We start from the raw sequence: 24,005 nt of genomic DNA, 5'->3' as shown, positions 1-24,005 counted from the left end.
CCAAAATAAAACTGTAGGGTTTTCCAGGCTGAGGATGCCAGATTTTCTTTCAATATGTGAGGTATTTTAAAGCTAGTGTTTTTAATATTCTAGGTAAAAATGACTTAAACATCTAGTGCAATCCTTTCAGAGAAAGGATAACAGTTATGCCCTGTCCAGCTCTCAACTGGCAAAGTTAGGACTAGAAGTCTTCTTGATGTAATTTTGTTGTTCTTACGAAACTTGAGTGGCCTCTGGTGGTCAAAATAATATCTTCTATTTTCAAAGGTGTGTTTGAAGGGAGTCTTGCTTATTAAGGCGCATAATTTTTTATTTTGAGAGTTTTATTTATACAAATAATGAAGGTTTAGTTATTTTTCTCCATTCATACATACAGACACAAATCCTTATGTCTGTATTTTCCCCCCGACCTCCAGGAGATTGTTGAAAACTTTAAATTTGATTCCTGAAAAGACTCAAGTAAGTGGTATAGTAATTATTCATACATTCTTTGTGGGCAGCCAGTAGATTTCAGTATTTTATTGCTGTATCTAGTTAAGAAACTATACAGGATTTCTTTAGAACTCTTGTAGTTTATTTTTGTTTCACATTAATTACAAAATCTTACTTTTCCTTATGTTCTCCTTTAGTTCATTAATTTATAGTCATAATTTTTGCCATCAACTGACACGTTATACTTATTGAATGATTTTCAGGACCTTTAAAAACAGTTTCTTATTTTTATAATAAATAATAAGATGTATAAAACATGCGCTGAAAATACTTACCTTCCTATACTCCAGCCACCCCATTTTTCCCAGAGGCAGGCATGGTTATGTTCTCTTGCTTATACTCCCAGAAGTGGTCTGTGCAAAAGCATATATGTATTCATATCTTGCCTTTTTACTTCCAAAGTGTCAGCATACTCTACATGTTAGACTGCCCTTTGCTCTTTTTTACTTAGCAGTGTATCTTGGCAATCTTTCTATATTGTTATATATGGGATTATTTTCTTTGAAATGGTTTGCATAGAATTCCTTTATATGAATGTACAACACTGTATTTAACCTGTACCCTCCTGAAGGACATTTTAGGTTGCTTTCAGTCTTTGCCATGCAAATGTACAAGTATATGTAGAAGTGGAATTGCCAGGTCAAAGCATATGTGCATTTAACATTTTCAATAGATATTGTCAAATTGTTCCCAGTCTGTTCCCAATTATACTTCCTCCATTAATTATGAGTGTTGCTTTCCTTACTCTCATCAAAACAGTTTGCTTTCTTCAGAGCTTTGGGTACTCCATTATAGTTTTAGTTTTCATCTTCTTTATTTTGAAGAAAGGTGGGCATCTTTTCAAAAGACTGAGCCATTGTGTTTCCTTTTTTGTAAACTGTCTTCATATCATATGTCTATTTTTCTTTTGGGTTGTTGATTTTTTCCTGTGATTTGATTTCAGTTTGTTGCTGTTACTATTTCTGTGTATTGTATCTTAAGTAGTATAAAACCTAACTCATTCTTTAGACTGAAACCTGGATTCAGTAAAGGTAGGTGAGGAGAAGCAATGTTGACTATTTCTTTTCCATGTTGACTATTTCTTTTCCTTTTAAGCTTCCATCAGTTCTTCTACCTAAAAGACTGGTTACTTTGAAATAACACTGTTAATGATGTCTGATTGTAGAGTTAGAATTCAGGTTGATTTATGCATAATGTTAAAAGCTAATTTGTAACTTAAATTAACATTTCGCTAGGCATCTTTGGTTAGTTAGTTCATTTTATTTGGTCTGATTGTATTAGAAAGTATTATAGGTTTGTTTGTACAGAGAAAATTAAGATTGATTTTACTATGATAGTGTTAAAAAAGTATTGCTCTCATCTTCCAGTCTTTGTTTTTTCCTTAGCCTAAACTAACCTAAACTATTACAGCTCTGTGCTGCCAAAATGGAGTGTCTATTTCTTTTTCTTCCCCCTTAGTAGTACATCAGAAAGAACCACCAAAAATCTCTTGATATATGGCTTCTCTGAAATATTTTTCATCTTCACTGATCTGTGGACTGTGTATGTGGACTTGTTGCCTTATTTTCTATGTACTAAAAGGCCATAACTTGGTACCTGTTCCATTTTCACTTCTCGCTCATGATCATCCTTCTACGCATCAGGATGGTTCACAGTTCTAACCTGCTCCATGATTACTTCACCCTCCCCCAGTTCTGCCCTGTTAACCATTTGTCATCTACTCCAGGGCTTGTCAAGCTGTTCCCTGTGGGCCACCTGCCTGGTTTTGTAAATAAAATGTTTTTTGGAACACGGCCACACCCATACATTTATATATATTGCCTATGACTGTTGTCATTTATACTACCAGAATTGAGTAGTTGTGACAGAGACTTGTGATCTGCAGGGCCAAAATATTTGCCTGGTCCGTTAAAAAAACATTTGCCAACCCCTCAATTACTGTATCACCATTTCCTGTAAATGACCTTTGGGCTATTTCCTGTACCCTATTCTCGTCTTCTGTCTTATTTGCCTTGTTTACCTGTTCACAGATGCTCTTTCATCTGGACTCTGTAACGCACTGCATTAGCCCTCTACCCAGAAAATGTCAGCTCTCCATCAAAGTAGGAAGCCTCTCTCTGCATCCCAAATGGGAAAAATGCTGACAGAACTTTTAATTTCAAATTTATGAAGGTGCCTCTGCATTAAAATAAGATTATAATATTAAAAACAAAATCAAGAGTGGTTTGTCTCAGGGTTTGTTGAGCGTGTTTTTTTTTCCTATTTATTTATTTATTTTGGCTGCATTGGGTCTTTGTTGCTGCGCGCAGGCTTTCTCTAGTTGTGTCGAGTGGGACTACTCTTCGTTGTGGTGCGCGGCCTCATTGCGGTGGCTTCTCTTGTTGTGGAGCACAGGCTCTAGGTGCGTGGGCTTCAGTAGTTGCGGCATGTGGGCTCAGTAGTTGCGGCACACGGTCCCTAGAGCGCAGGTTCAGTAGTTGCGGAGCTTGGGCTCTGGGGCATGTGGGCTTCAGTAGTTGTGGCTCGCGAGCTCTAGAGCGCAGGCTTAGTAGTTGTGGCGCATGGGCTTAGTTGCTCTGTGGTGCGTGGGATCTTCCCGGACCAGAGCTTGAACTCGTGTCCCCTGCATTGGCAGGTGGATTCTCAACCACTGCGCCACCAGGGAAGTCCTGTTGAGTGTGTTTTTACAGGGTTGTTTATTTAGTATTTTTTTCAGTTAAAACCACTTCATTGGACATAGACAGTAAGCTCCAAGGATGTAGAAAAGCTGAAACTACCGTTGTACACACCATCCAGCTTTGCTTATTAGCCTTTTACACTGTTCATTAAAATGAATCTTTTCTGATTTTTACTCTATGAGAATGAAAAATCTGTGGTCTTATGGATCTTCCCACAGTTGATGAGAATAAGGTCTTTGAAGCTTTTAAACAGCCTTGGAAATAGAAGGAAGGTGGGGCTTTCTATTACTTTTTTTTTTTTTTAAGAAAATTTCAAAATTGTTTTGAAGAATTGCCATAATCATTGTTTTTTTCCTTTCGGTCACTTACATTTTTTTTTTTTTTCCCTTAAGTATCTCTGGAAAATATCTGTATTAGAATGTAATCATTTACTTTTCCTTTTCTTCTTTACTATTTCATAGTAACATAAAACCCATTATTCTTTGATTTCTTTTTTTTTATTCTTTAGTGGCTTACAGAAGAGATGAAATGTGGTCTGAGGGACGATATGACTATGAAAGACCTCCAAGAGAAAGAGTACCTCCTCGAAGTCACCCCAGTGTAAGTTGTTCTTACCTGTAGAATAATTCAGAACCAAGTGTCCAAGTGAATTTTGTCTACTAAAAGCTAGCTGAAATGTAGATAGATCAAGCTTATCTTTTAAAAGTCAAAAGTTTGAAAATGAAAGGCAACATTTTATTTATGTAGAAAATCTGTATTTTATATTTCTTGCTTAAATTTCTAAAAGGGAGGATTTATACTTAACTTGTGAAGAAAATTTAAGGTTTGATAAAGCTCAGACCATCAGTTAACAAAGAAATATTTGAGCACCTGCTGCTACTATTGGCTGTCACCTGTTTTTCTATATTCCTAAAAATGTTTGCAAATTGGATATGTGAAATTCTAAAGTAGGGGGAGGTAGGCAGTTTCTGGTATGCTGTTCTACTGCTTGTTTCTTTGTTGCTCTGGGAATTGATAATTTTGAACCAGTCCTTTTCTTTTCTAAAGGAGCTTGCTGTTTTGCTTATTATTGTATTCCCAGCACTGTGTTTAGTACCTGGCACATAGTAGGAGCTTACTGTTTATTGAATGGGTGTATGCTCTCTTTCTCTCCTCGAAATCCTCTATAGAGACCCAAGGGAGGGTTTGGGTAAGGTCAAGAAGCTGTCAATCTTAAACTTTTGCTTAGGCCCATTTTAAGCACCAAGGGATTGGGCTCATGGTGATGGTATATGGGTATATTATGGATTCACTATACACTATCAAAGGGCACAAATATTAGTTTATATGTTAGTTATTTTTTGTATATGTTGTAAGTAAATCCTACAACCCACTTAGATGGGTGATATCATCTTCATGGTTGTCATTTGGCCTAGGTTACAGCTTAGCTTGGGGTTGATCTAAAATGAATTAAGATGGAAAAAATGAAGAGGCCTCCCATATTTCAGAAGGGGCGGACTTAATTATTACAAAATGTCATTTCTTTCCAGGTTAATTAATAATCTTGATGTTTCTAATCAAAATCTCAATTTAAAAATTTTTTCAGCTTGATAGAATTATTTTATAGTTTACCTAGAACAAAAAAGTGATAGATAAACAAGATGTAGGACTAACACAGGGATGGGAAAAGGGATGAATTTTTTTAAAATTATTTTTTTAGGTCCCTAACCCTCCCATGGATATATCCTATTAGAAATTTGGGATACTTAAAAGAATTTTCTGTGTGGTTATGCCATTAACTGAATATATAGTTGGGTTTGTTTTACCTTTTTTTTTTTTTTAAAGATATCATCCACCTCCCCACATCTTTTTTTTTTTAGACTTTTACTTTTTTTTTTTTTTTAAGTATTTGTTTATTTATTTATTTATGGCTGTGTTGGGTCTTCGTTTCTGTGCGAGGGTTTTCTCTAGTTGTGGCAAGCGGGTACCACTCTTCATCGCGGTGCGCGGGCCTCTCACTATCGCGGCCTCTCTTGTTGCAGAGCACAGGCTCCAGACGCGCAGGCTCAGTAATTGTGGCTCACAGGCCCAGCTGCTCCGCGGCACGTGGGATCTTCCCAGACCAGGGCTCGAACCTGTGTCCCCTGCATTGGCAGGCAGACTCTCAACTACTGCGCCACCAGGGAAGCCCCTACCTTTTTTTTTAAAATTAATTAATTTTTTTGTTTTTATTTTTGGCTGTATTGGGTCTTCATTGCTGTGTGCGGGCTTTCTCTAGTTGCAGCGAGCGGGGGCTACTCTTCGTTGAGGTGCGTGGGCTTCTCATTGTCGTGGCTTCTCTTGTTGCAGAGCATGGGCTCTAGGCACACAGGCTTCAGTAGTTGTGGCACCTGGGCTCAAGTGGCTCACGGGCTGTAGAGTGCAGGCTCAGTAGTTGTGGTGCACGGGCTTAGTTGCTCTGTGACATGTGCGATCTTCCTGGGCCAGGGATCGAACCCGTGTCCCCTGCATTGGCAGACGGATTCTTAACCACTGCACCACCAGGGAAGCTGTGCTTTGTTTTTGATTTTGGGGGTTTGCCTTTTTTTTTTCTTTTCTAATTAGTTTTTTTTTTTTTTAATGTAACACTTTTACATGGCTCCAAATTATAAAATAAGGTAATTTAGAGAGGGGATGACTTACTTTAAATGGAAATTTATTGTAACTATCTATTTAACTAGTACCTACCTACTGTAAGTGAGGTATATATCAACTTCCTAATCTTCAAAACAATTCTGAGTGTTGAATGGTACATTTCTAGAATGTAGTAGAGTGTTTTAGAAGCCTTATAACGTAGACAGAGATTTATATACAGAAATATAATTTCAGAGAACAGTGGGAAATACTCACGATAAAATCATGGGGAAAGTTATGATGTAAAACTTTTAAGACACCATTCTGCATTATGTGTGCATGCTCTGTTATATGATAGAACACACTGCAGTGGGAGTTGGCTTAAAGAGCTGTTAAAACTGGAAGCTGAGGGACCTGCCCAGAGGCTACTGCTTATCAAGGAAGCTGGCTTAAATATGCTGGGGAGGAGTGAGTTTTAAGATGGGAATAATCAGTTTATCAGTGTCATAAAGACCAATAAGTAGGGCCCTCTCTGTCTCTAGTAAGGTCATTGTCTGTGTGAGAATGGATTTGAGAAAGCTCATATCTAACAGCCTTTTTCTCTCAAGTAAGAGGTGGCAAGATCATCTATTGAAAGTGGTGGAGGTAGAGGGAGACTTGAGGCCATTGAAGTTTGGCGTAGCCATTGTAGGTATCTCCTGACTAGATATGTTTAAAAAGACTGTTGCTGAGGGGCTGTAAGCTTATGTACCTTAAATTTTATAGGGGCACCAATCTGCAGGATTGTGTGCTTTATTATCTAAGTAGCCCAGGTTGGGAGTAGAGAAAGCAAGTTGTATTGATTTAAGATTCCAAGATGAATGGTGGACCCAGGGAGATAAGGATATTGAAGAATTATTGAGGTGATATGTGGAATGGGCTGATTAGGAAAGGGAATAAGGCTATGAGAGGGACAATGGATTGAAAGAAGTAAGGGGTTGAGGGACAGGAAAGGCTTAATGAGGTTGAAGACCAGGGTATGGTGGAAAGATAAGCAATCAGTATTTTGGAATGTAGAGTTTCCAAGATGGAACAGTTCTGGGTGACTGAAGTTCAGTATATGGTGGTGGGAATGAGGGTGGGTGAAGGTTATTGGAGTTGAGGTCAACAAAACTTTGAGGTTAGATTTTGGATCAGTAATCTAGGTTAGGGGCTCTCAGTCCTCACTGTACATTACCTAGAGGGCTCTTAAATACCAATGAATGGGCCCTAGATAATTAAGTCATAATCTTTATGGATAGGATCTGGACAATAGTGTTGTTTAAAAGTTCATCAGGTGATTCCTGTATGCAGAGTTAAGAAAGTCAGATTGTAGCTGAACACTGAAGTTGCTGATGATGACGGTTGAGGTAAAGATGACAAGTGAGGGAAGTCCTCAATGAATGAGGATATTGTAGTAAAATTTAAACAAACCCAAACGTTTTCATTTTATACCTTTTGTGTGTGTGTAAAAGTGAAACAGAGGCATTTTTCCTTTGTAAAATAATTTCATCAGCGGTAAGCAGATAGGGAGATATGTTTTTACCACAAGTGCCCTTAAAATCAGACTGGATATACTCAACTGTAAGTGCCTAAAGGTAAATCTCACTTCCTTAAGTTCTCTGGCTACTAGGTTTCTCCTAGATGGGGAAGAGCCCAGACTGCTTTTCTCCTTCTGGAGCATGGAATGTGCCCAGAACTTGTCCAAGTTCATTCCTCTGGTCTTTTCTTCTTTTAATTCCATTAGATTGGTCTCTCCATCCCCCACAGTCAACTTCTATTACTTCCTAAATCCTTCTGTCTTCCCACATCCCCCCCTCCACAAGACTCAAGACACGACATTTTTTCTGGTGAACTTGGTCTTATTATGGTTAGTAATTTAAAGCCTTCCTTGCCTCTCGATATGTTATACCCCTTTGATGGCTCTTGGAAAATTATCCCTTTGCTTTTTATGTTACACCTACATTTTAGTTAAAAAAGCATAGGTTCTTAACCTTTTCTGTGCCATGATCCCTTTAGCAGTGTTGTGAAGCCTATGGATCTCTTCCTAGAATAGCATTTTTAAAACTATAAAATAAAATAACACAGAATTAAAGGAGACCACTTATATTTGAATATAATTATAAAACTATTAGAAACCAAATTTGTGATATAGTAATATATACTTCTTTTAGTAGGTCATTAGATATCAAGCAAGAACTAGTGGTGGGGATTTCATTGCTGTGTTTTCAAAGGAGTGATGAGTGTAAATGATACTTTGTTGTTATAGCAACAGCTATAACATGAACATAAAAATATCTGTGATTTCTGTTAGTGGTGAAGCCACAGATACTGCTTTTGCTGTTGTGTTGTTTGTTGCCTACTTTTAGGTGAAAAAGTAATTTTTTATTCACATCTGATTTCATGGACCGACAGAATTCTTGGGTTAAAGTGTTTAAGTGACACTGGAACTAGAAATGTAAATCACTGAAGTTGTAATTCTGACTTTGGATCTAATAAAAACATAATTAAAAGTTTTAAAATATTTGCTTACAAAGCAGAGATCATCTAATGTTATTTTAAAAAGTATATTGGTGTATGATATTGATATGTACAAGAATGTTCCCAAGCAGTATTATTCATAAGAACTCCAAACTGGCAACAATCCAAGTGTCCAACAGCATGGATAAATTAATTGTGCAGTTATACAGCAATGAGAAAGAATGGACTGCTGCCATATGCAACAACATGTGTGACCCTCACAAACAATACTGGAAGAAAGAAGAGTGTGTCCTGTATGATTCCTTTTATACAAAGTTTCAAAACAGGCAGAACTAGCCAGGAAAGAAGTTAACTTTTGGGAGACAGAGGTAGTGACTGGGAGAGAGCACAGGAAGGCTTTTGCCATGCTAGGAATGTTCAGTTTCTTGATCTGGGTGGTAGTTACACAGTATGATTACCTTGTGAAAATTTATCCAGAAATACATTCACGGTTTGTACACATTTTTATGTGGCTGTCATACCTAAATAAAACTTTACTTAAAATTTTGAAAGGACAGAATATATATATTTTTCTAAATGTAAAACTTTAGCCAATCCTTCATAAAGTGAGAACCCACTCTCATTAGTGTCTGGGATAGACAAAGTTAATGTTCTATTTTATTTTGTATGTTTGGGTTCTGTTCTCTAACAACAAACGATTTTACTGCATTTCTCTTTTTTTTTTTCTTACTGTTCCCCTTGTCCCATTCATTCCCAATTCTGATACATCAGAAATGTGTTTGAGAAACTATTGCTATAACATAAAGTATGACATCAAATAGGGACTCTAGAAGGTACCTACTACACTAGTATGACCTCAGTTATAAAGCAACTATTTTGTGAGCTTCTAGCTTTTGATAAACCTGGAAGGCAATTGGACACATATATTTTGGTGCTGATGTTAAATTACACTTAATTTGAGTATTGGAAAGCTTATCCTCAATGTACAACTTGACAAATATATCAATTATTATTTTAGCACTTTAGAGCATTTAAAAATTACTTCTGTATCAATAATAAGTTACTCTTAAGGTGCTTCACATAAATTTTTATTTAGTCTTAAACTTGGGTAGATAAATAGGAGACTTAAGCCCAAAGAAGTATACTACACAGAACCTGCATGTAAACATACACATTCCTTTGTTGGGAGGACACTGATTATCACAGAACATCTACATTTAACTTCTAGATGTCTGTAAGGCTTTTACTTTTAATTTTTTTATTTTATTTTTAAAAATATTTATTTATTTATTTGGCTGTGCCGGGATAAATAAAGTTGCAGCATGCGGGATCTTTAGTTGCGGCATCTTTAGTTGCGGCATGCGGGATCTTTAATTGCAGCACACAGGATTTAGTTCCGTGACCAGGGATTGAACTCAGGCCCCCTGCGTTGGGAGCGTGGAGTCTTAACCACTGGACCACCAGGGAAGTCCCTGTAAGGTCTTTATTTTTAAAAACATGCTTTCTACTTTTTAATCTGTAATTTCTGTGAGCTTGGTTATATGATTTTGTAGCCTTTTTCAAGTTTTGTGACAATGGCTTTTAGATACCAGTAAATTTCCAGTTGTGGAAGTCCGCCTTGTTAGCCTGATAGGGAACAGATAGGTAATGTGGAACATTTTAATGAAGTTGCAACATAAAATGTCCATTTTCCATTGGCTTATTTCAGATTTTTAGAGATGGTAAAGTTTGGAAACTAGGATCAAAACACTAGCAGTTTATATTTGGGGCACTGTAATGTAACTGGGACTGAAGCAATTCTATCTGCTTCTACCTGCCTTCTTCTTCTGTTCCTTTAACAAATGCATATTAAGTAAAAGATTTTCTAATCTTGGTAGCAGTGAGAATTGTAAAGACTGAGGGTAGTGATGAGCAGCAACATTTTAAAAAAATTTTATTTTTTGGGAGTTCCCTGGCGGTCCAGTGGTTAGGACTCGGAGCTTTCACTGTCATGGCCCGGGTTCAAACTCTGGTCGGGAAACTAAGATCCTGCAAGCCGTGTTGTGCGGCCAAAAAAACATTTTTTTTTTTTTAAATTTTTCTGTCACATATAATTAGTTTTGAGTTACATAATTAGGTTTTATAAGTAAGTAATTACATAACAATATATTTATTTCCTTGGGTTAGTTGAATGTTTCTACTGTTCTTGTCATTGGTTATTTCCCTCTTGGAGACTCTAGCCAATCAGAAATCAATTTTTTAGTGAATTCAGAACATGAGTTTGTTAATTTCTAAGGCCTTATAGGTAATATATAGGACATATATTTGTTCCATATATTCTCATATTTAAATGTACCCAAGATAAAATCAGACATCTGTTTTTAATCCAACTTGAAATAATCAGGTCTACTTAATTTAGCAATTCAGTTATATACATATTCCAGATACTAGTGCTTAAAGTATATTAATGTGGAAATATTCCTTTTCTTCCCACTCTTATTTCATGAAACTTATTAAAAGTGTGCACATGCATAATTTAATTCTTTTTATGCCCCACAGTTTATTGTTTTACCTAGTCAGTGTTCCTGTAAATTTACCCATGTAAATAAAACTTTTTTCAGTATTTTATTATGAAAGTTTTAAAACCTGCAGCAAAGTTAAATTTTATAGTGAACATCCATTTACTCATCATTTAGATTCAACTGTTAACATTTTACTGAACTTGTTTTATCATGTCTTTATCCATCTGTCTGTCCTTTATGCATACACTTAATCCATCAAATTTTGGGGATGCATTTCAAGGTAAACTGTGGACAACAGTACACTTTACATTACCTACCTAAACATGCATATCATTACCTAAAGTGCAATGTTTTTTTTTTACAGTTTACTTGAAATGTGAAAATTATGTATGTGAAATACAAAATCTTAAGTGTTCATTTGCTGAGTTTTGATTTAATAATGTTCCTTTGTGTAGAGCTGCCCTAGGAGGTGTTTAATTTTTTTGGCTGACAGAATTGCATGAACTTAACTTTCTTTTTGTTGTCACTATTTCCAGAGAGATATGAGCAATTCTTGGCTACATTCTGTAATATGTCCTAATTTTCTTTTTCTTTTTTTTTTAATTATTTTATTTCATTTATTTTTGGCTGCATTGGGTCTTCGTTGCTATGCGTGGGCTTTCTCTAGTTGTGGCGAGCAGGGGCTACTCTTTGTTGTGGTGCACAGCCTTCTCATTGCGGTGGCTTCTCTTGTGGAGCACGGGCTCTAGGCGCGCGGGCTTTAGTAGTTGTGGCATGTGGGCTCAATAGTTGTGGCTCGCGGGCTCTAGAGCGCAGGCTCAGTAGTTGTGGCGCACGGGCTTAGTTGCTCCGCGGCATGTGGGATCTTCCTGGACCAGGGCTTGAACCCATGTCCCCTGCATCGGCAGGCGGATTCTTAACCACTGCACCACCAGGGAAGTCCTGTCCTAATTTTCTGGGGCAGTTCCAGTTTCAGATATTTGACCCATTATTTCCCAAAAGCCATTGAAATGACCCAGAAAAATCAATATTTCATTGAAAATTCAGTGAGTGAATTAAACCAATAAGTGCTACTATACAGAGACATGTCATAAAACATGAGGGATCAGAGTGAGGAAACCTCAAGCTTTTGAAAGCAGAAGTCCACCAGCCTGGTGGGTAATCGAATTTTTTAGTTAGGTGTTGTACTTTTCTAGTAAAAAGCATGTGATGCCAACAGGAGCGTAAAATTGAGATAGCAAAGTGGAATGTATATTATGTATGTGGTGCTTGCTGTGTGCCAAGTACTGTTCCAGGTGCTGGGAATAGAGCAGTGGATAAGGCCAAAGTTTCTGTGCCCATGAAACTTGCATTCATACTAAGTTGACTGTGTCAGGAAATAATGGCATTGAATAGTTACATGTACCATTGTACTTAGTTACTTTGTTGGTAGGTTAATGTTTTAGTTGTTTTTGACTTTTTATAAGGGTAAAAATTAAGTATATGAAAGTAAACAAAATGATGTATGAACTCCCAATGACGAATCATTCAAATGGTAATTATCAACTCATGGTCAATCTTGTTTTGTCTATGCCTTCACCACTTTCCTCCCTCTTAGATTATTTTGAAGTAAATCCAAAATTTATTTCAAATGAAAATATTTCAGTATGTGTTCCTAAAAGATAAAGATGCTTAAGGGGGTGCTTATATATTAAAAATGTTTTTGTGTTAAAATGGGTGGAAAATATATTTTAAGGACAATGGAAAATAAATGTTTTTAAAGAAACGTAATCCTCATAATTTGTACCCAGTTAGTAATGAGACTAAACATTAGTGTGGGAAATTTCATGTAATTTATATATGGAATCAAAGAAAACATCAAACTTGGTGCTTTTACTTGACTAAAATGAAAGTGTTTCTCATAACAGGTAGTTATATTAAATTGGAATTTATAGAAAATGAAGAAATAATTGGTTGTTTTGCAACAAAACACAATCACCATTTCAGATTTCAAAATTGCAAAACTAATTTGATATGTATCTTAATCTGATCAGATTTCTGTTAGCACAAGCAAACTGTGAATAGTCCATATTTCAGAAATGCAGAGAGCCTTGTGGTAGGAATTGTCTCGTCTAAAAGGTAATGACAATTACAAAAGTGTAAAAATCATAAAACTATAACTTTTCAAAAAAGTGGTTAAGTTTATATACATGTTTTTGCTTTCTACATCCTGCCAGAGTGGATAAATGATTAAGTAAAATGGGTTTTTAAATTTATCGTTTTTTTTAATGAACTACATATACTATTTATTTTTGGTCTGACTGATCATACCATTAATACTAACTTTGGAGAAGCAAAGCCGATGGCTCCATCTGCATTTTAAATAATAGAAATGTTTCCATTCCATTGAGTTTATTTTTTAATTAATTGAAAATGATCCTGTTGTTCTTAAAAACCCTGTATAACATATTCTTCATAAGTTATAATTTTGATTTCTGGTTCATGTATTATGGTGCCATTGTTTTCCAAAACATTTCTTTAAAGGAGGTTCCAAACATCAGTATCTGAAGCCTTGTTTACTTCCATTAGCATTTAGGAAGGAAAATTACATATTTATAGCTTAATGTAAGATTTGTACCAGAATTTCAAACAGTGGTGGTGTTTCCATTCAGATCTGGCTTTGTAAGTAATATAAAATACTGTTTGAACTTTCTTAATAATATAAGCTTTTGAAAGAGAGATTCTGAAATCTTTGCCTCTCATCATGGATTTTATTGGAAAGAAAAAAGTTCTTGAATGGTATATCTGGATGAGCTATGAACTCTCTGAAAACACAGTCTTGCTTTGTCACAGACTCCTACAGTTGTCTTCATTTCCTTAAATCTTTTCATAGAATGAGGGAGTTTTCTCTAAGATTAGATGCCTACAGAGCAGAGATGGTATAATGATACTTACATTTGAAGACTTTCTCAGAACATAAAGGAAATGCCAATTTCATCTTCATTGCTAGATGTAAGAACTGTCATTAGGAGATTTTTTCTTTTGCTGATTAACAAGTTTGGAATGATTATTTTCATTTGTATTATTTTGTAGAAACAATTTGTTAAATATATAACTAAATGTGACTTGAGTTTTACTTCTTTGAAAGTTTTACCATATACATTTTAAAATCCTGAAATAACTTTGTAGTAATTTGGGGGAGTTGAACACAGAAACAGGCTGCTTGGTAAGGTAATAAGCTGTCTATTAATAGAAGCGTTTAGGCGTATATGCTCACCCCACCATCCCTTCATCAAAGCATGTACAAACAAGGATATTGTGGAGTGGAATTTTATGATTTCCTGGAATTGGAGAAATCAGTGATTCTAATTTTATGTATAATAAATTTTGAATTAGAAAATGCTATAAATTGTAATGTTAATTTTGGCTTAATGCCATTTTTTTAAAAAAAGAAACTCAGTATTTGTTTAGATTTAATTGAAATCTCTGTGAAAGATAGTGTTTAGAAGAAAGAGTCAATAAATTCATTTGTGTACTATATTTTATGTAATCATACAGAATATATATTACAGTTTAATGTCTAACATACTAAAGAAGGAAACCAACTTGTATCCCCATGGAAAAAAATTAGGTAGGTCATTTTAACTGTCAAATAGATATGAACTATTGATTTTATTTTTTCCTAACACATTGACAAATTTCCTACCCATTGGGAAATTTGAATTGGATGTAATTATTTATATCTGAATAGTTGTAGTTATTAATGCTAAGAAGTAATGTAAGGAAATAGACACTTTGAGGAATTTAGTGTTTCACTTAGACTTGCAAAAATAGTAATCAAAAGAGCAAACATTTTTTGAGCACTTAGTGTGTCCTGCTGTGCTAAATGTTTTACAATTTGGTTTTTATTTAATCCTCACAACTCCATGAGGTAGGTACTAGTATTAATCTCATTTTGCAGATAATGAAACTGAGACTTAAGATGGTAAAATAACCAGCCCCGAACGTTGGGCATTATATTTTGGTTTTTCATTTTGTCAAATTAATTAACTCATATTGATCATATCTTATACTTAGATAGCTTGCCAGTTTCTTTCACATATACCTAATCTGATATTGATAAACATAGCAAGAGTGCTTAAGACCAGATTGTTTACAGATACATGTTCTGTAGCTCTCCAGTTCTTCTTGTTGATAATCATTTTTGTTTAGTTATTTTACAGCAGCTTCTTGTCTAAGACAGGTGTTCTTCTCTCCCTCTGTCCAGTTTCCCAACTCCCACTAAGAATCCATTCAGCTGCTAAAACTTTAAGACATTAATGTATTACTTTGAAAATTAGTTCAAATTTTATAACGAGTTTTATTTTGCTTCAAAACTCGTGATGTCAAAGGCTCTCCTCTCTCTAGTGCTGCTGGAGAAATAGCAAAATGTTTTCTCTAGATCTTTCTAGCTCAGTATTACCTCCCTATTTGCTGTTGGTTGTGTGTAAAAATCTTATATTTCTTCTGAGCAGTACTTCAAACACAGTAGACCAAAGATGTGTGCTATCTTAAATGGTTTTACTTATAAAATTCCTAGACAGTTAGGGATTAGAGCTACTGTAACATTCTCACTTTTGTAGTTTATTTTTTATTAAAACAATAATATTGTATTTTTTCTTTTACTTATGATTGGTTTTTTGCATTGCTGCATGTTACTTTAAACACCTGGCTTTCTTCATTGAACAGTTTTATTTCCTTTAATTCATGTGAAGACCTTACTATTAGTTATATTCATGTTATTTCATTAATGCATTTTTGTTTGTTTATACATTTACTCTATTTGATTAAGGATAAGAACTCCTGTGCTTTTTAAAAAACCTTTCCAAGACCAAATAGAGAAGTTAGTGATTTTTATATATTTCTTTTTGTCTGTTTTAGGATGGCTACCATAGAGTAGTTAATATTGTGCCAAAGAAACCACCACTGCTAGACAGACCTGGTGAAGGAAGCTACAGTAGATATTACAGTCATGTTGATTACCGAGAATATGACGAGGGCCGCAGTTTTTCTCATGATCGAAGAAGTGGTCCGCCTCACAGAGGAGTATGTAAATTTCCCCCATGTACTAATTGTTATATTTTATAAGTTTAAAAAATCATGTAATTTTTGGAATTTATGGGACTGGCCATGAAGGCAGTTGAATAAACACTTCCTGCTTGATGCTCTGTTGACTTGCCTGCTGGAGCTGTCAAATGGGAACTGGTAGTCAAGAATCTTGGGGTGGTGGACAAAGTGGGTAAGCCCTCTGGATAGCTCTATCTAAATGACATTAATTCCAGCTAGCCTGCTTTTTTATCCCCTAAATTGGCAAGGATTTGCAGAACCAGATAAAGGTAATCTTGTCTATTGCTTTTGTATTCAATAAGTGATAACCAGGTAGTTATCTTTTACTGGATGTGCCCACTTACAATTACTTTATTTTCATCATGATGAAATGCTGTGGGTAAGGTTGGGTTAAGGTTGTTGAGACTCAGTCTCATTTTTGTTATTATTAAAGTCTACTTCCTAACTCAGATTAGAAAGCCCTCAAAACATTGCCTTTCCTATAATGAGCACTTTTTAAGCGTTAGCCATTATTGCTATTATTATTATGTTTTTTCTCTTGATCATCTTTAGTAATCTAGAAGTATATATTTAATGTTGCAATAATCTGTTATTGAACTTGATTAAACTATTCCTTGATGCACTTCCTTTGACCTAGCTTGCATGTTTATAACATTCCTTTGCTAGACCATTTTCCTACACTTTCTCCTTTTTCTCCTTCCCTTCTATATAATGTTGTAATTAATGGTACATATTCAGACATTGCTTATGATAAATTTGACCTCACAGTAGCCATTGGAATTAGTTTCCATACTTTACACCTGAGGAAATGGAGCTAAGGCGATTTACCCAAGATGAGTATGTATGGGAGTTTAGTTCTCTTACTACCACATCATCGTGACCCTTGACAATTCTAAAGTGGCAGTGAGACTATTCAGTATTTTCTTGTGTTTGTTTTTAAGTTTGGGGTGTTATAGCTTCCTTACTTCTCAATAGAATTGATTTTTATTTTGTTCAATTTTAAATGTCATGCTGTTCCTTTAGGAAGAAGGGTTTGGTATTGAAAAGTAAATACTATGTGTTATCTCTATTTTAGAAATACTGGATTTTGCCATCAGAGCCATTCTTCCAGGTAGTCTCAAGGAGAACAGTTTGGCCTTTGCATAAACAGTTGTTATCCCTCTTAGGAAAACCCTGTGGCCATTTAGTGTAGACAGGCAATTTTGGATTCATTGGACCAATTTGTATTTGAAGCCGTATGAACAAGATTTTTTTCTAAAACCTTGCAGCATAATAGTGCCTCGATAATATTTTTTACTATTGTTACAAATTGTGTTTATTCATACTTTACACATTTTCTCTTTAAATTTTCTTCAAACAAACAAGCAGGCCCACTTGAGATCCTTAGGATTCTCATGATGCTAATTCTTACCTAGAGTTCAGTTAGTGTAAAGCAAACTGCTTACTTGATCCAATATTCTATTATAGCTATTGAGTTTTTTCTTTTGTTTGTTAATGGTTTAATGTTGGGAAGGAAAATGATGAATACATTTTACTTCTGTAAGAATAGAGTACGTGATGCTAAAGAGGAGGATGAAGATAGTATTTATTTTAGGTGAATCAATGTTTCTGATTGTAGGTAATGCACATGTTACAGTTGTCCCTCGATATCAGGGGATTGGTTCCAGGACCCACCAGGATACCGAAACCTGAGGTTGCTCAAGTCCCTTATATAAAATGGCATAGTATTTGCATATAACCTATGCACATCTTCTGTATACTTTAAATCATCTCTAGATTATTTATAATACCTAATACAACATAGTGCTATGTAAATAGTTGGCTGGCATGCAGCAAATTTAAGTTTTGCTTTTTGGAACTTTCTAGAATTCCCCCTTCCCCAATATTTTTGAGCCGATGCAGAACCTGTGGGTATGGACGGCTGATTGTACATTGTTCTTTGTATAATTTTAAAGTAATTGAGTATGGATTACCATGTGGTTCTTTTATATGTACCTTTTCCAAATTTGTTTTAGAGGACAAAGTGTGCTTTCTTTGATTAATTTTAAACTTAGTGCCACATCTTGTTCTAATATAGCTTATCAGTAAGTGTTGACTTCTTATTATATTGTTTCCAGTTGTGGTTTTTAATGGGAGGTAGGTTGAGAAAAGGAAACTTGAACAAGAGAAGTGGAAAAGTGACAAGTTCTTCATTGGGCTTGAATATGAAAATTGCTGAGCAAACTTGACAGAGGAAGAATAAAATGAAAGGTCGAGAAATGTGTGCTTGGCTGAATTTAAATTGAACCTTTGTTCTCGAACAGACTTTCTGTGTTGTGAATGTTGGCATGTGCTTTTGGTAATAAGGCTGTTTGGGTCTACCAAAGAAATACTTTAAGTATTTTAATAGAGATAAATGGTACCACAGGTTCTCAGTCTACCAAATTAGTTGTTGAAATGGATGACTTGCTGTATCCTTTTTACTTTTTTATGCCTTTGAAGCTCAGAGAAATTTAGAAAGGTGTTTTTGCCCTCATATTATTTTGGTCTTAGAGACTAGTTTCTAGTAGTTCTGTTAGATACATATATACCCTACCTGGCCAAAATAATGTAAATGAATATCTAAGTAACGTTTTTCTGTTACAGGATGAATCTGGCTATAGGTGGACAAGAGATGATCATTCTGCAAGCCGACAGCCTGAATACAGGTAAAAAGATAAAAATAACATAATTACTTTGATATTTGCCTCACTGAGATGTCTGCTATTGAAATCTAACCTCAAGGCAAATCAATGAAATATTTAATAGGATTTAAAAATTTGAAAGCAACTAGTATTATATTCTTTTTGTGACTGTGTAATATATTAATGGCACTAATAGCTAGTGTTCTGTATCTCTTGGCATTTTGTAATTGACAGTAAAAATATATATTTAAAAATATTTAAACTCTTGTTATATTCTTCTCTAATTATTTAATTATTATTAATGAGTCATGTGGATTATAAGGTGTATATTTGCTTAATTAGAAAATAAGGCATTTTTTCCAGAAATATCCTTCTTGAAAATATTTGAGTCATTACAAATTGTCTCCTATTAAAAAGCATCTCCCAGTTGCTTTATTTTGATCAATTAAGTTCTGTTGGGAAAACACATTTTGGAAGGACCTCGATCATTGTTAGCTTTTGTTACTTAATAGAGGCATTTGATTGAATAGTTAGAAAAAAAAGATGGACATACTTAACCAGGTTGGTAGTTGTTTTTTTAAATGATTTCACTCTGGTAGTGTTGGAAGTTGCAAAAGGAGCCTTTTGAAGATCTCTTATAGACTGTCAGACAAGAACCCCAAACTCATGGAGAATGGCAAGGAGTAACTGCCACAGCTCCATAGGTGCCAGAAGTAGACAGCTGGATTCCATGGATAAGAGCAGGGCAGTTAATTACTCATAGCACAGCAGCCAGAAGGGGCATCAGCATGGCAGTATTGGTTTCCTGCCCCCAAGTCCCACAGGGGGATGTGATAGGCAGAGATGGTGGCTATGCATTGCAGCTAAGGAACCCAGAGTTAAGTGCTGGGTACCTTTTGTTGCAGTCAGGAAGCAAGCCAGTCCTTTCCCAGGGAGTAAGCAGTCACATGGTAATTATGCTGTGGTCACCTTGACCTGTTGAACTGTCTCTTGACCAGTTACAAAAGCTCTTCAGTATCACTGGATGGTTAGGTCTTTCAGTTTGGTATGTATGGCAGGCATGTTCAAGGGCGTTCAGACCTCATGGCAGGCTGCCTCTCTCAAAAGAAGCAACAGAGATAATAGATGCTGAAAAATACTTTGATAAAATTTAACACTCAGTAATTATAAAAACTGTCAGCCAGCTAGGAATAGAAGAGAATTACCATTATTTGATAGGCATTTGCTATACTGAATGGTAACGTTAGAAGCATTCGCCTTAAAACCAGAACAAAGCAATAATGCCTGTTTTCACTGCTTCTGTTCATTATGGTAATGGTGGTGTCAACACCTTCAGTAAGACAAGAAAAATGAAGGTTAAGGGTTAGAATGAAAGAAACAAAACTATTTACAGATTGTATAATTATCTATGCAGAAAATCCAAAGGAGTCTATAAACTATAGAACTACTAGGATATTAGCAAAGTTCAGTATAATAAAATCAATGATCAGCAGCATAAATTAGACAACGTAATTTAAAAACACTATAGCAGGGACTTCCCTGGTGGCGCAGTGGTTTAGAATCTGCCTGCCAGTGCAGGGGATACAGGTTTAAGCCCTGGTCCGGGAAGATCCCACATGCCACGGAGCAGCTAAGCCCATGCGCCACAACTACTGAGCCTGCGCTCTAGAGCCCGCAAGCCACAACTACTGAGCCTGCATGCCACAACTACTGAAGCCCGCGCGCCTAGAGCCTGTGCTCTGCAACAAGAGAAGCCATCGTAATGAGAAGCCCGCGCACCTCAACGAAGAGTAGCCCCCGCTCGCTGCAACTAGAGAAAGCTCACGCGCAGCAACGAAGACCCAACGCAGCCAAAAAAAAAATATATATATATATATAAATAAATTAATTAATTACAAAAATACTATAGTATGAAAACTATAAGGAGTAATAAGAATAAATTGAACTGAAGTGTGTGAGACCTATTTGGATGAAGTTACAAGTCATTTCTAAAGAACATTTTAAAGTCCTGAGTACATCCTTGGCTATGAAGAGACAGCATCACAAATATGTCAGTTCTCTTCAGATTCAGGTGTGAATTCAATGTGGTTCCAGTCTAAATTCCAGGATTTTTTTTTTTTGCATAGAAGTTGGCAAACTGATTCTAAAATTAATATGAAGAGTGAAGGGCCAAATAGCAAAAATAGTATTGAAAAACGTGTGAAGACTGAATATGCCATATATCAAAACTTATTAAAGCTGTAGTAGTGTAAACGGTGAAACAGAATAAGGAATCTGGAAGCAAACCTAGGTATTGAAAAACATGTGAAGACTAAATATGCCATATATCAAAACTTATTAAAGCTGTAGTAATGTAAACAGTGAAACAGAATAGGGAATCTGGAAGCAAACCTAGATATGTCTAGGAATTTAGGATATTAGTAGTATTAAAAGTCAAATGGGGAAAGAATGAACTTTTTAATAAATAGTATTGGGACAGGGGGCTTCCCTGGTGGCGCAGTGGTTGAGAATCTGCCTGCCAATGCAGGGGACACGGGTTCGAGCCCTGGTCTGGGAAGATCCCACATGCCACGGAGCGACTGGGCCCGTGAGCCACAATTACTGAGCCTGCGCGTCTGGAGCCTGTGCTCCGCAACAAGAGAGGCCGCGATGGTGGGAGGCCCGTGCACCGCGATGAGGAGTGGTCCCCGTTTGCCGCAACTGGAGAAAGCCCTCGCACAGAAACGAAGACTCAACACAGTCATAAATAAATAAATAAATAAATAAATAAAAGAACGTGAATTTCTTTAAAAAAAAAAAATAGTACTGGGACAAACTGCTATCCATTTGGGGGAAAAAAAATGTGAAACTGGAAGCCTGGCATGTCAACATAAATAATCTGATATAATAGAGACCTGAATATGAAAAGCAAAATTAAAAAAGAACAACACAGCTTTTAGTTAGATTAGCTAATGGTTTATTTTTCTCCCTAAATAAACAGCTCTTTTTTTTTTGAAACAGCTCTTGGATTATTTTAATTCTGTTGTTTTTCAGTGTTTAAAATTAGAGTTTCTGTTTTTATCTTTCTTTTTGTCTTTTTTAGCATTTTTTTCCTGTGCCTGTGTATAATTTTACATAAATGAAATAAAATCATATATGTGACTCCTCAATCTTAAAAGCTATGTTAACAGCTTCGTGTATATTCTGCTTTTCTCCATATTCATAGACATTTGGGGTATTTGATTTTTGTTGATGAGATCATGTTACACACACTTTTCTCGAAGTTGCTTTTCTCCTTCAGAGGCTTGTGAAAATCCCTCCAAGTTATTTGGTTTAACTTTAATTTGCATCTTTTTAGTGGCCAAGTAATGTTCCATTTTGTGGCTATACCAAATAATTTAGTTGTTCACCTATTGATGAATATTCATGCTGTTTCCAGTACAAAACAGTGCTGCAATAAATCTGAGTACATAATATCTTTAAGAAACAGTACTTTGGTTTCTATGGGATAGATTGCCAAAAGTGGAGTTTCTGGGTCAAAGGGCATATATATTTTAAATTTTAATAGATGTTTCCAGTTTGCCTTCTAAAAACCTAAAACACTTACGCTTTCATTTTAAAAATCTAATATTTTAATTTCAAGTATAATTTGTTTTTCTTTTATTTTTCTCGTTGGTGAAGCAGAGTTTTTATTTTTTAAATTTTTATTGGAGTATAGTTGATTTACAATGTTGTGTTAGTTTCAGGTGTACAGCAAAGTGAATCAGTTATACGTATATCCACTCTTTTTTTTTTTCAGACTCTTTCCCCATATAGGCCATTACAGAGTATTGAATAGAGTTCCCTGTGCTATACAGCAGGTTGTTATTAGTTATCTGTTTTATATATAGTATTGTGTAAATGTCAATCCCAACCTCCCAATTTAACCGCACCCCCCAATCCACTGGTAACCATAAGTTTGTTTTCTACATCCGTGACTTTACTTCTGTTTTGTAAATAAGTTCATTTGTACCCTTTTTTTTTTAGACTCCACATATAAGATTTAGATTCCACAAATATCATGTGATATTTGTCTTTCTGTGTCTGACTTACTTCACTCAGTATGACAGTCTCTAGGTTCATCCATGTTGCTGCAGATGGCATTATTTTGTTCTTTTTTATGGCTGAGTAATATTCCATTGTATATATATGTACTATATCTTCTTTATCCATTCCTCTGTTGATGGACATTTAGGTTGCTTCCATGTCCTGGCTATTGTAAATAGCGCTGCAATGAACATTGGAGTGCATGTATCTTTTCGAGTTATGGTTTTCTCTGGGTATATGCCCAGGAGTGGGATTGCTGAGTCATATGGTAGTTCTATTTTTAGTTTTTTAAGGAACCTCCATACTGTTCTCCATAGTGGCTATACCAATTTACATTCCTGCCAGCAGTGTAGGAGGATTCCCTTTTCTCCACACCCTCTCCGCATTTATTGTTTGTAGATTTTTTTGTTGATGGCCATTCTTACCGATGTGAAGTGTTTTTCTTATTTATTAACATAAGTAAAGTTTTGAAATTTCCTTTAAGCATTGTTGTAACTGTATCCCACTGATTCAGATATGTAGCAATTTTATACTGATTCTGACATAGTATATTCTAGTTATTCTGTGATCAGAGAATGTTGCCTGTATTCTTACTCTGCTGTTTGAAATTCATTGATCATTAGTTGATCAGTTTTCTTATCTGTACCATGAGCATTAAAATAAGATATTTTCTTTTTGAATTTTTTCTGGATATATACATGCACCTCAATGTTCATAGAAGCAGTATTTATAATAGCCAAGATGTGGAAGCAACCCAAGTGCCCATCAACAGACGAATGAATTAAGAAGACATGGTATATATATACAATAGAATATTACTGAACTATAAAAAAAGAATGAAATACTGCCATTTGCAGCAACGTGGATGGACCTAGAGAATATTATGCTAGGTGAAATAAGTCAGAAAGACAAGTGCTGTATCACTTAAATGTGGAAACTAACAAATAATACAAAGGAATGTATATACAAAACAGAAACAGATTCACGGATATAGAAAACAAACTGGTAACCAAAGGGGAGAGGGAAGGTGGAAGGGACAAATTAGAGGTATGGGATTAACAGATACAAACTACTACTGTGTATCAGTATAAAACAGATAAAAAACAACTATATAGTGGGTTGGCCAAAAGGTTCATTCGGTTTTTTCCGTAAGATGGCTTTAGTAGAACTTAGTTGTCTTTAACTTCAATTGAAACAATTTTGTTAGATTGTATGTGACCGCTGTCATATCAGCGTGCATTAAAAAAAAAGACATCAGAATTGGTGAATTTTTATGTAGCCATTTTAATACTGAAGATGGAAGAAAAAAAGCAACATTTTCGGCATATTATGCTTTATTATTTCAGGAAAGGTGAAAACGTAACTGAAACGCAAAAAAGATTTATGCACTATATGGAGAAGTTGCTGTGACTGATTGAACATGTCAAAAG

General features: G+C 35.5%; 1 protein-coding gene and 1 pseudogene across 21 annotated transcripts in view; both read left to right on the top strand.

Annotated features, from left to right (window-relative positions):
- The window catches only part of LOC309641915 (cytochrome c oxidase assembly factor 8 pseudogene), a 1,056,438-nt pseudogene that overhangs the window by 50,181 nt on the left and 982,252 nt on the right, over window positions 1-24,005 (top strand). The window lies entirely within an intron of this gene.
- PPHLN1 (periphilin 1) overlaps window positions 1-24,005 on the top strand; it is a 250,861-nt gene that overhangs the window by 85,513 nt on the left and 141,343 nt on the right. For 11 of the 20 annotated variants that reach the window (XM_082422631.1, XM_082422630.1, XM_082422644.1 and 8 more), the window contains 3 exons: window positions 3,679-3,770; window positions 15,662-15,826; window positions 18,473-18,534. In XM_082422631.1, coding sequence (XP_082278757.1) covers window positions 3,679-3,770; window positions 15,662-15,826; window positions 18,473-18,534 — 319 coding nt within the window. Of the gene's footprint in view, window positions 1-416; window positions 460-3,678; window positions 3,771-15,661; window positions 15,827-18,472; window positions 18,535-24,005 lie in introns of all 20 variants that reach the window. The other 9 variants (XM_082422635.1, XM_082422632.1, XM_082422637.1 and 6 more) reach the window with 3 other exon arrangements.

Source organism: Balaenoptera physalus, assembly GCF_965194825.1.
Source record: "Balaenoptera physalus genome assembly, chromosome: 13".
NCBI lineage: Eukaryota > Metazoa > Chordata > Mammalia > Artiodactyla > Balaenopteridae > Balaenoptera > Balaenoptera physalus.
Note: the sequence above shows the minus strand (reverse complement) of the source record. Positions and strands in the feature narration are given on the sequence as shown.